General features: G+C 47.8%; 1 protein-coding gene across 1 annotated transcript; it reads right to left on the bottom strand.

Annotated features, from left to right (window-relative positions):
- Positions 1-240: 240 nt before the first annotated feature.
- On the bottom strand, positions 241-6,111 carry Marcks (myristoylated alanine rich protein kinase C substrate). The gene is made up of 2 exons (XM_087910864.1): positions 5,566-6,111; positions 241-3,907 (listed from the first exon to the last, which is right to left on the bottom strand). Exons 1-2 carry the CDS (start codon positions 5,665-5,667, stop codon positions 3,071-3,073), a joined length of 939 nt encoding a protein of 312 aa, XP_087766990.1. The 5' UTR covers positions 5,668-6,111; the 3' UTR covers positions 241-3,070.
- Positions 6,112-12,160: the final 6,049 nt, after the last annotated feature.

The raw sequence follows: 12,160 nt of genomic DNA, 5'->3' as shown, positions 1-12,160 counted from the left end.
AGTCCTAACGCCTTCTGATCAGCAAGGCTGTTAAATTTATATCCGTATGTGGAAAAAAAAAAAAAAACTGGAATGACTTAAGTTTGACTTATTCAATAACTCAATGAATAAGGTTTCCCATTCTAATTACAGTATCAAGCATGTCTCTTCCAAAATCCTAAACACCTCTAACTCTTGATTCTTTTCTCTAAATCTGAATTAAAAATAAAATTTGTAAAACACCCTATATAGCAGGCTTGATTATATCAGTTGGTAAAACTTTATTTTACAAGCAATAGGAATTGGATCAAATGATTATTATAATCCAGAGTAAGTGTTTTATGACCACAGAAATGCCACTGTACACACTGCTAATACAGACTTAATAACACGATACTGAACTGTACAAGAGTTATTTATTTTCCTTAATCTCAAAGCTATTTTTAGTAGTACAAAAAAGCCATATTAACATTTTTTTCCATTAGAAAACAACAGGATGTACAAAACTTTGGATGAAAAGTATGTCAAATTGCATTTAGTCACTTGGAGGAAAATCCGCCACTCCATCAATACCACCCAGAGTATTTTAGGCAGTGATTAAAATCAAAATAATGCATCTTAATAAACCCCAGCTGTTAAAAGAACCTAGCAATATAGAATCATTTTCTACACAGTATTCTTCACTAATCACTTCAGGAGTTATTTTTCAAAATTCATTTCAGTTGAGTCCTACGACATGCCAGGCACCATACTTGGTCAACTAGGGATTTTTGAACAAGTTGGTTAAAGTGGGAAAGACCCACAAATCAGTCCTTTGGTTACCAGGTTTGACTTTAATCTTCCAAAACTCAGGATCAAGTTTCCTCTTTCCAAATGTTACTTGGTTTCATTAGTGGGGAGGGTGTTTAGAAAGAAAAGGAACCATTAAATGTGTTCCGTCATCTCAATTATAGGAGCGTTATCGAAAAGCTAAGCTATTATTCTTTATTAATACGATGTAATCTTGAGGTGCTACCACAGGTGTGGTTCATCTTTATCCTGAACCCCACCCTGCTCAAGAACAGCACAACAGGTGGACTATTTTGCATTTAATATAGCAACGGTCATAACCTCAATCAGTTAGGGTCCAGTAAAAATAACTAGTTATGAGATGGAAAAAAAGCATAAAATAAACTAGTAATAATTAATATATAAAGAATCATCTTTTCCTTTTGAAAAACAAGATGCTGACAATTAACTTTTTTAAAAAAAAGCTTGCAGCTATGCAGATGACCCAACATTGACAATGCTGTCCATTCAACATCATTACTTCCATATAGAAACCTATTTCTTAAAGTGTAGCACATCATTTAAGCAATAATTTGGAAATTAGCCAAAAGGTAAGTCTTATACTAGCAGGTCATGTACCACCAACATTTAAACATGTTCGGCCATCTTTTCACGACTTTTGTGCAGCCTAAACTCAACACTCGGATTGATCCTACAATTTAAGTTTCTGGACCTGCATGACAAGAAAATGGTTTATGAAATAGTCTCATAAGACATTCTAGTCTTAGGGTCGAACCACTTTTGTCTTACATGACTTCATCTGGCATGCTATAACTACAGAAAAAGGAACTGTCAACGTTTAAATGCAAACTAAAAGCAGATACGTGGTAACAACTGACACAGTAGATCTCCCGACATATGTAATCTGACGCTGATTTATGACTTCAGAGCTTGAAAACGTCATATCAGAAACCACAACCAAATGTACTTGATGGCATGCAAGATCTTCCTAAAAATTAATCTAAGACCTAGACGTCAGTCTCAGAACATAAAAAAACACAACAAATTTGTACATTTTATTCACATTTATTTTTTGCTTTTAGTGTGCTCACAGAAAATTAGAACACCTTAAGCAGGAGTTGAATAGCAATGTCTGTAAGGAAAGTTACATTCCAGCTCTACGCCAAATTGGTCGACGCTCCTCCAGTATTTACAAAACACGATAGACGAGATGCTACACAAAACCATTGCATCTGAAGATTTGTTTTTCTTTTATTCTCAAAGACAACTGGAAAAGAAAGCATTGTCTGCTGTAATCAAAAACATACCACAGTATAAACAGTAACCATTCCACTTATCACAGCTTGGTTGAGTTTCAAATTTGTGTTTAAAAGGTCCAAGATGACTGAAGTTTTACAAAAATGGGCAGGGCGGAGAGTTGCAAACTTCATGTGCTTCTGAAGGATATCAAGATTTGTTTTTATACAATAGTCACAGTTAAAAACACCCTGCTGGTAATACATAATTACACTTTATTAAGGTCATAACCAGCAATAAACAATAAAGCCTATACACTTGTAATTCTACGTAATCACTGACTGGTACAGCTAACATGAGATAAGCAAGAAGTTCCTATCGTTTAGATGAACTCCTAAGACTATGATCTTTTTTTTTTAAATCTGGGTATTGGTGTTTTTATTTTTTTCTCTTTCCTTCTTATTCAAAACTTGTAGTGTTGTAAACCTGCCTCACAAAATACATCGTAATAATTTTTCTTTAAAAAACAAAAACAAAAACAAAAAAACCCTAAGCCTTTACACCATCATTTCTAGTGGCATATTATCTTGGCAATGTTGTGCACTGCTTCAATTTCCCATAGTGGCCCCTATCACTTCATTTGCTATTCCTTTTTGACCCACCCATCTCCTTCATATATGGGCATGTCCATAGATTTGACAAAGAAAGTTTACATTTTTTTAATAAAGATGCAAAGTATGCAAAAAACATTAATACTGATGCAAAAAAAATTAAAAATAAAGAAAGAAGAAAGAAGGCAGAGGAAGCTGTCTACACTGTCCTCGACCTGTCGGAATGGTGGTAACAATGCTCTGAGATGGGATCTGTGGGACTTAAAAAAAAAAAAAAAAGAAAAAACGAACAAAATTTGCTGCTAAAAAAAAAAGTGTAAAATTAAAAAAAAAAAAAGAGGACATCTTTAAAAATCAATCCCTGGTTGTAGACAAGTTCTCCAAAACCAGTACCTGGCACCACTCCAACAAACAAACGAGGGGAAAAGTTCTTCGATGACGTAAGAGGCTCGCGCTTACTCGGCCGCGGCGGGCGCGGGGGACGCCTCCGGACTGCACTCGGGCTGCGGCTCCGGCGATGCGGTGGGGGCCGCGGAGGCCGCGGCTTCCTCGACGGGCGCCTCCTGCTCGGGCCCGGCGGCAGAGGGCGCGTCGCCCGCGGTGGCGGCGGCGCTGGGCGCGGGCTCCTCGGCCTTCTCCCCCGCGGCCTCCGACGGCTCCTCGGCCGGCGGCTCCTGTGTCGCCGGCTGCTCGGGCTGCTCGGGCTGCTCGGCCTCCGCCGCCTCGGCCTCCCGCGCCTCTCCGCCCGCCGCGCCCTCGGCGCCCGCCCCGCCCGCCTGCTCCCCCGGGGCCGCGCCCGCCTCGCTGGTCGCTGCGGCTGCTGTCGCCTCGTCCTTGGCGCCGTCGGCGGTGGCGCCCTCGGCCTCAGCGCCCTCGCCCGCCTCCTTCTTGTTCTTCTTGAAGGAGAAGCCGCTCAGCTTGAAGGATTTCTTGAAGGAAAAGCGCTTCTTTTTTTTTTTCGGGGTCTCGCTGCTGGGCGACGGCGCGGCCCCGTCCTCCGCCTTGGGCGACGACGTGGAGGAGGCGGAGGCGGCCTCGGCCTCGGCGGCGGGGGACCCGGGCTCGGCGGGCTCGGCCTCGGCGGCCTCCTTCTCGGCGGCTCCGGCACCCGGCTCGGGGGCCGCGGCGGCCGCCTCGTCTTTGTCGGCCGCCGAGGGGGACGCGGCGCCACCGCCCGCAGGCTCCTCCTTGTCGGCGGCCGGGGCGCTGCCGTTGGCCTGCAATTCCTCCTTGGCGCCGGGCTCTGCGGCCGCGGGCGATGCGTCCCCGTTCACTTTGACGTGGCCATTCTCCTGCGGGGCGGAAAAAATAAAAAACAAAACAAAAAAACCGAGAGTGTCACACGGAGCAGCCAAGGCAGTGCGATCCCCGCCCACCAGGGACCAGCTTGGGAAGGGACCCGGCCGCCCGACGGCACACTCGGCACGTAGCCCGCTGGCCGCGGTGGGAGAAGGGACACCGGGTGCCCAGATTCCCGGGGTTACGGAGAGGAGCCCACGAGGTCGGGGCGAGCCACTCTCCCAGTTTGCAGCAGGTTACCCATCCCTCCCGCCCCAAGGACCGGAGCCCCGCGGGCCTCGGGCCGCGCGTCCCGGGCTCGGCTCCGGCAGGGGGCGCTGCGCCTCCACCATACCGAGCCGGGCGCAGGCGGGCGGGCGACGGGCGCCCAGGGGCGGGGCCACCCCGCCCTGCCTAGCCGGGCCCTGCCCGCAGGCCGAGGCGCCCCCGAGCCCGGATCGCGCAGCCTGGGAGTCCGCAAACAAAGCTCAGGTGGCTGCTGGTCGGCCTCTCCGAGGCTCTGAAACCAGCAGGGCCGGGGGAAACCCATTATTTCTGAAGTCTCGGCCCTGCTTCCACGCCCACCTTCGCCCATAATTCTGTTCATCGGGGCGCGCCCGGGCAGCTCCTTTTGCATTTTTGAACGGCTTTAAAGCCTCTTGAAAGAGCCGGTCTTGCCCGGAGTCGATTTTGAGCAGGAGAAAGCCACACGGCCTTTGCTCTAGGAAAAGAGGCGTGGTGGGTGCCCGGTGTTTGTGAAGCAGCCAGCTATGGCCGACCTCTTTAGCCCACCCAACCATGGCTCTCTTTTTCTCTCTCTCTCTCTCTCTGCCTGGGTCGCAGCAACACTGGGGCAGTCCCCGAGGGTGGCCGAGGTGCCACTCACACGAACAGTCAGTACCAAAACACCAGAACTTCTCCCTCTTGGCCGACAGGAAAGGGTCTTTAATAATCCACGAAGGATTCCCAGCACACTAGGGTTAGCATTTAAAAAGTCGTATGGGTGTGTAATTACACAGCTACAAAGCAGACCCATCGAAAGGCACTTGGAAAAACTGCCTGTCCGGCTCTAAGCAGCCACCTTTCCAAGAACCTAGGGCACACTGCCTCTGGATACAATAAGCCTTCTCAGCTTGCCTTTCTCCACCGCCATCCGCGTTGGCTCCCCCCTTCCTACACACACATACACACACGCGCGCCGCGCGCGCGCACACACACACACACACACATACATACACACACAACCACACCAGAAATCTCAAAGACGACTCAATCTCGACAATAAATACGAGAGCCACCCAAATACCGCTGTGGCCCCAAATACAAATGCAACCTGAAGAGGTGTGTGTGTGGGGGGGGTCACCTAGCTAGTCACTTTCAGCCTGTCTCCAAACCACGCCATTTTAGAGGATTTATCACTCCTTCTCCCCTCTACTCAAGAATTCGCCAGGATCCTTAGGAACCAACCACTCCTTTGAGGTGGGGGCTAGGGAGGTACCCTCCTTATGAAAAACGGACAATTTAGGCTATCGTCTCCCATTCAACTTTCAAACTGGGGTCTGGCCACGCTCCTCTCCCCGGAATGCGCCTCGGGCGCGATCAGCGAGAGGGAAAGGCGTCCAGATTAGAGAAAGACAACCAAGAAATGCCCAGAACCACAGGTAGAATTTACCTGCCCATTTGCTTTGGAAGGCGACGAGGCCACAGCCGCCTCCCCGGGCCTCTCCGCGGCGGCTTCTCCCTTTGCTGCGGTCTTGGAGAACTGGGCACCCATGCTGGCTTCTTCAACAAAGAAACTCAACAGATCCAAGAGAGGAAACAAAGAGCCTTGGGTTGGTGTAACGACGGGGCGAGCAGCAGCAGCGGCAGCGGCAGCAGCAACAGCGGCGGCGGCACACACACCGGAGGGAGGGGGTGGGGGTGGCGAGGAGGACAGAAGAGACCCGATTAAATACACTCCGGATAAAAAAATTTTAGTCGAAGAGATCAAAAAGCAGCAGCACAGGAGGGAGGGAAAAAGGTGGAAAAGTCGAGCTCAAAAAAGGAGCCCAAGTGTAGTTTTTTTTTCTAAAAAAAAAAAAAGAAGTAATAAAAAAATCCCAGATTTGTAGCCGCACTGTAGACAAGAGGAAAATGGAGAAATCTCCCTGGTTGCTAATAAGATGCGGGGTCCAACGCCCAAGTGCACAGATGAATGGGCTCGCGGGCGCTGACGCGGCCCCCGCGCGCGCTGGCCAATCCGCGCGCCGCACACAAAGCAGGGGGCGGGGCCTGCGCTTCGGGCGAACAATGGAGCCGCGCTTTGCAAACGGTTTGAAAATCAGCCTCAGACCGAGAATTAATGTCCTCCAAATAAATAAATCAATTAAAAAATACGTGCTTCTCGTCTCCCACGGCCTGAATATAATCATGCATCTCTTGATTGGCTTGCTTTGTTTGGAATCAATTAACCCGGGAGGGGGTACTTATGGATGGGGGCGGAGAAAGCTTTAACTTGACTCGCATTGACTCTTGTCGGTCTATATCCGTGTCTGTCTCTCGCCACTCTCTCCCCTCCCCCATCTTCCCGTGTGTTTACGTGTATGAGTGTGTATGCAAGTGTTAAAGACAATGGGTAGGATTTGTGTGCGCGTAGCATGTTTTCTTTCTTCGCGTTCCATATGAATTTCACAGATAGTGCGCAAGGTTTTGGGTTTTTTTTTTTTTGGCTGTTTTTTTTTAAACTGCTGCAATTGTTAAATCGTCCCACACTGAAAGGTATTTAAACCACGAATATCGAATTTCATCTAGCGAGATCTCCAGTTGGAATTAGGTCTGTAGGCCAGATGTGGGAAATGCCAAAGCAGCAAACAGCCTAAGCCACGCTCCTTTCCCTCTCCCGCAGGCGTGAAATAAAATATTTTGAGATTGGTCTTTGGAGCGCCTCAAATCGCGTCTCTCCGGCTATTCCAATTAGCGATCACTTTTCCACCAAACACTGTGAGGACCATTTGCAGACGATCGAAACTGCTTGCGTTTTATCACTGTATGAAACGACATAATGGATTTCCTCTGAGATAAAACGAGACAGCGCCTTGAATGCAAGAATCCATATTTACAGTTGGGAGGCTGCTACTCTGGTCGACAGGGTTGTTTTCAAAGCCGGCTGCCAACATCGGAGGGACTTTCATTTTGAACGTGTGTGTGCAAAGCAGCGAGTGTGCTCCTGGAAAGGAGGCAGCAGAAAGGAAATTTTAAAAGACCGATTCCGAGTCTCAGAAGAAATCGCCTGCAGTGTTCAGAGACAGCAAGAAAATCCCTGGAGACTCCACGTCTAACTCCGGCTAGAGGCAAAGCTCTAGAACGCTGTGTAGAATGTCTCTCTAGGTCACTACACCCCTTACCACCGAAGCACCAGACGCTATTAGTGTGTCAAAGACAAGGCGTTGATTTAATGTACTGGAGGGGAGAGGGGGTATAGAGGGTGCAACCTAATAAACATTTCTCTACCACCCATAATTTCGCTCATGAAAAAATCCAAACCATCTTTTGTCGTTTGCATTTAGTGACCGTGCAACGTGAACGATGGAGGCCAGCAGTCGAGGGAATGGTTCGTTTCTCTTGGTGTTGGCTCGGAATTGTCAAACAGTTTTATTTTCTGTTCATTGTAGGGAAATAGGTCACATTTTGAGTGAAAAGGACAGTTGGTTCAAGCCAATAACCCTTTGTTCGAGTGCTGTTTGACAGTCACTGAGCAGAACATCCTTGCGTGAAGCTCCATCTCCTGACTGTCCAGTTCCTTTAGATACATTAGTCCATCCCGAAGCCATATTCCACAGAGCAGCTGCAAGGACCATTCCGTCGAAATACATCTTGCCAACCAACGTGTTAGCACCCGTAAGGGAGCCTTCTGGCCTGGCCTGAGACCCCAGCCGTCAGGATGGACGCGAATCCCTCTTATTAGCAGTTCCAACTTGAAAAGCCAACTGGACTGATCCAACGCCACCATCCAGGAGATTCCCAAATGCTCAAAAGTCAATCTGTCCCCCCACCCCCACAGGAACCTTGCCCCTTCCTCTGAGTTCCCCTCCGGTTTTAAATTGGGGTGATTGCTAGTCCGCTTTCAGATTTTCTCCCAGACATTCGGGGGCTGCTTTTATGGCTCCTTTGTTAACAGGCTGCGTGCAGCTTTCCCCCCTTTTCTTTCTCCAATGCCTATTTGCCTGGTATCGGCTCGTCTCCCAGGCAACCGCGAGGAAGATTCGGAGCCCGCGGCGCCGGGAGGGGGAAGGGGCGGAGCCCAGCGGGGTGGGGGCGGGGATGCGCTCGAAGGGAGGGGCGGTAGGAGTGGGTCTGGTGGAGACCCCGGGACCCACGCGGAGCAGATGGCCGCGCCGGGGCGTGGCCGTAGAGCGTCAGGGGAGCGAGGGAGCCAATCGGTCCCAGCAGCTGCGCGGGAGCGAGCAAACGAGTGTAAACAGGCAGGCTGTCATGTGCCCCCCCCCTCCCCCGCGGTCCCTACTTTGCAGCTGAAGACGCGATTTCCTTTGGATAAGAAAGTACTTTTTCAGCGTAGTTGAAAAGCTGGCGGTCCCCAAGAGAGAAAGTGGGGAAGAGGGTTTGAGCAAGCTCTAGCTCATGCTCCCCTTTTCTGGGCCCCCTCCACCCTCCTCAGGCAACCACTAAGCCTAAAGGGCTGTAGGAGAGGCAAAGGATGGGTGAGGGGGGCAGGGCTGGGAAAATGGAAGAGTTTGAGTCGGCTGTGGGCCCAAAGGACCATCTGCAAGCTTTTGGAGCTGATGGTCTTAGAGTACTGGAGCTCCTCAACGTTTCGGTGGTCTCCCTCGCAGAGTTAAGGGTTTCAAAAAAAGAAAAGAAAAAAATCGCCAAATTCATTTATAATAAGTGAGATTCAAAAAGCCAATAAAAAGTACATTAAAAATAAGAAACTGGCTCCTGCAGCCGACTCAATAGGGGAAAACAGGACTTCATTCTTTATTTGCACTGTTTTGGGAGCGACATAGAGTCTTAACAGTGACTTCCACCCCTTTGCAGCCCAGGCTGGTCTAGAACTCATGACTCACAGGCTCAGCTTCTCAAGTGCTGGCAGCTAACAGTTGTGTACCACTATTGGCCAGTTCTGTGTTCCCATTTTATTTTGCTCTGAAATTTTCGAAGATGAGGAGAGGGCTGTCGAAGTGGCACGGTAGGTTAAGAAAGGTGCTTGCCCTCAAGTCTGAAAACCCAAGGTCCAACCTAGGACCCAGATGGAGGGTGGAGAGAACCAACTCTCACGAGTTACTCCTGAACCTTAGCAGGTACATCGGCACATACCACCACCTCCGTCACACACGACAACTAATAAACGTAATACAATGTTGATAGCCTGTACATGGTCTTCTTTAAGGATACACTGAGTATGTTTAAAAGATCTCAAAGTTATTTTTCCATTAAACATGAGCACTTAAACTTTAGAGATCCTTTCACAACATCTCGAGGGCATGCTGTATGTGAGAACCTTGTGATATGGACTTAATTTCAAACAAGTAAGAAGGGCAAAGATAGCCCATGGTCTCCTGGACCTTACATTCAGTCTCTCGCTGGCCGGGGAAGACAAGAGGAAACCTATCCTGAAGAGGCAGCAAACACGAATACGTCCAATATAGCAATAGGCAGTAGTCACCAACAAATAAATATGTGATTTTAAGTGGCTGTGCTCTGCAGGAGAACACAAGGAACTGTAAGAAAGTTTAATCTAACCCAAGAGTTAGAGAAGGATTGTCCAAATCTGGCACAGAAGTGGAAGCATAAAGGTGGAGTGGGGTTGAGCCAGGTGAAGATCTGCTCGCGGGAGAGCAAACAGAAAGAGCCCCCAAAGAGAGAGGAGTTTGTGGTCCGACGTGGGGGCAGCTAGGATACATTGTAGAACAGAAATGAAGTGCGCAGATCCAGGGATCTGGAGGCCGGGGTGGTTTAAAATGGAGGTGTAGGGCTGGGGAGGTGACTTAGGAGGGGAAAGCGCGTGCTGGGGAGGTGACTTAGGAGGGGAAAGCGCGTGCTCTGTGCAAGCGGGAAGACCTAGCTTCAAATCCTCAGCACCCTTGTTAAAAGCCTAGATGTGCCTGTAGCCCAGTGCTGGGGGAAGATCTCTGTGATTGACACCTGGCATCTCTTCTGACCTTCATCTTTGTGCACGTGGTCTTGGACCCACAGGCACTCATGCATACAGCACAGCACACTCACCTATGGATGCACCACCATACACACAGTTCTTAAAAGAGTGCATAAGGATTAGTGAGCATTCTAAGTGCAAATGTTATCCGAAGCCAGGTCATACGAACTTGCAACAGGAAGAAGGTAGGATCCAAAAATCACTGTGAGCAACTTCTGCTATCAGAGGAAAGGCAGAAGAGGAGAGGCTGAAGAAGGAAAAAAAGAAAAGAAAAGAAACTCCTAAGAGCAAGTAAAAAAATAAAAAAAAAATCAAGCATGTGGTCAGAGAAATTTGGTGACAGGGTATGGAGGAAGAAGGGCTCCTTTTGCCAAATGTTAGTGTGCAATCAAAAAAGAAAAAAAGACTGAAAACATTACAGAAGTTACTGCCTTTTTTCTTTTTTCAAATGAAACCTCATTCATAGTGGCTTTCCTTGAACCCTCTATGTAGCCCAATCCAAGCTGTGCTTGTGATCTCAGCAATCCTCTTACTTCCGGGTCCCAAGTGCTGGGCTCGCCAGCTTAAACTGCCACAACCAACTTCCCAGAGCAGTTTTTGCAGCATGCTGAGAAAGGATGTATGTTTAGGGCTTGGTGTGTTGAGCAGCTTGACTGAGCGAAAAGTTTAGAAAGACAAGGCAGAGTTTGTTATCACCTTGAATAAAGATATTAGCGCATGTTTGATGGACTGGAAATGATTTCATAAGAAAGCAAATGCTATAAAGACAAGAGGAAAACTGTGGATGAGTCTGAGATGGTCCAGTTGGTAAAGTGCCTATCCAGAAAGGAAAAACCTGTGTTCATACGCACCGCAAAGTGGAGAATGACGTAATGACATCCTTGAAAAGGCAAGAGTAGAGATGGAGAGGACAGATATACACATGCATTATATATACACATACCATGTATATACATGTACATTGTATATACACATACTATATATAAATATATGTGTGTGCATATATATATGTGGACACATATATGCATATATATTTATTTATTTATTTCATGGTCTCACATAGTCCAAGTTGGTCTTGAGCTCACTAGTATATAGCTGAGAATGACCTTTTACCTACTGGTCCTCCTGCCTCGTATCCTAAGGGCCGGGATTACAGACATGTACCTGGCTAAGAAATGAGTTGGCTTTTGAAAGAGACTGGGTTCTTTTCAGTAATGAGGAAAAGAGGACACATACAAGTTTTCTGGTGGAAAAATAAGGAGAAACTCCCTTGTGATGGCTTCTCTTTTCTCTTGATATCAACTAAGAGTAAGGAGACAACGAGAGATTTGAAGCTTGGTTGTATTTTAGATGGTGTGGAAGATGAGGAACTGTAATTTGGGGTCACTGGAGGATGTTAGGGAAACAGCAAGTACTTCTTTGAGCTGCACACAAACTTTCCGTTGGTTAACAGTGTCCATTACAACACTCTTCAAGATTGCCATTCCCCCTCCCAACCTATACCCAGGTACAGAATAGAAGTTGCGCAGAATAAAGCACAGGCTAAAATGGTCTCGCTGTTGTAGAGCTCAACTTTGCTTAGTTCTTGTGATTTTACACAGATGTGTTTAAAGGAGGGAGGGGCACGCTGTGTGCTTACCACTCACTGCTGGAGTCTGTGTTTGGCTGGCCTCTCCCTAGACTCGGACCACTATCTTCCTCTAGCCAACATATTCCCAGCTGGTATCTAACCAGGCAAGGGAAGAAAATGCAACACGGTCCATTAAGTGTTACCTGGCTCCCAGTTTTTATTAGGCACCTCTACAAGCTTCAGTCATTGTACTAAGCACAGAGTAGAGAGGGGCTTTATTATGTTGTAAAGCCTGTGGGAAACATGCACCTTCCTGCTTTTAGGATTTGCTGCAGTGCACCACATGAACTGCCCCTGGCCTGCACACAGACGAGTACTCCACAGCCAGGAAACTCAGCGTTAGGTTACCTGATCTGAAGAAGAGGGCTAACATATCTACAAGAAGAAAGAAGTTTCTGGAACTTTGGGTCTCCTGCAGATATATAAGTATTTATTACAAAAGCATTGTACGTCCATGTCTGCTAAGAGTCCGCCAGTTGAATTAAT

This window comes from Myodes glareolus, chromosome 1, assembly GCF_982192425.1.
Source record: "Myodes glareolus chromosome 1, mMyoGla1.1, whole genome shotgun sequence".
Lineage (NCBI taxonomy): Eukaryota > Metazoa > Chordata > Mammalia > Rodentia > Cricetidae > Myodes > Myodes glareolus.
Note: the sequence above shows the minus strand (reverse complement) of the source record. Positions and strands in the feature narration are given on the sequence as shown.

Bases quoted from the DNA above. Each gene is read 5' to 3' on its own strand.
- Marcks (XM_087910864.1), bottom strand. From the start codon at position 5,667: ATGGGTGCCCAGTTCTCCAAGACCGCAGCAAAGGGAGAAGCCGCCGCG. The intron at 3,908-5,565 runs GTAAATTCTACC...TCCGCCCCGCAG, and splicing joins CTTCCAAAGCAAATGGGCAG to GAGAATGGCCACGTCAAAGT.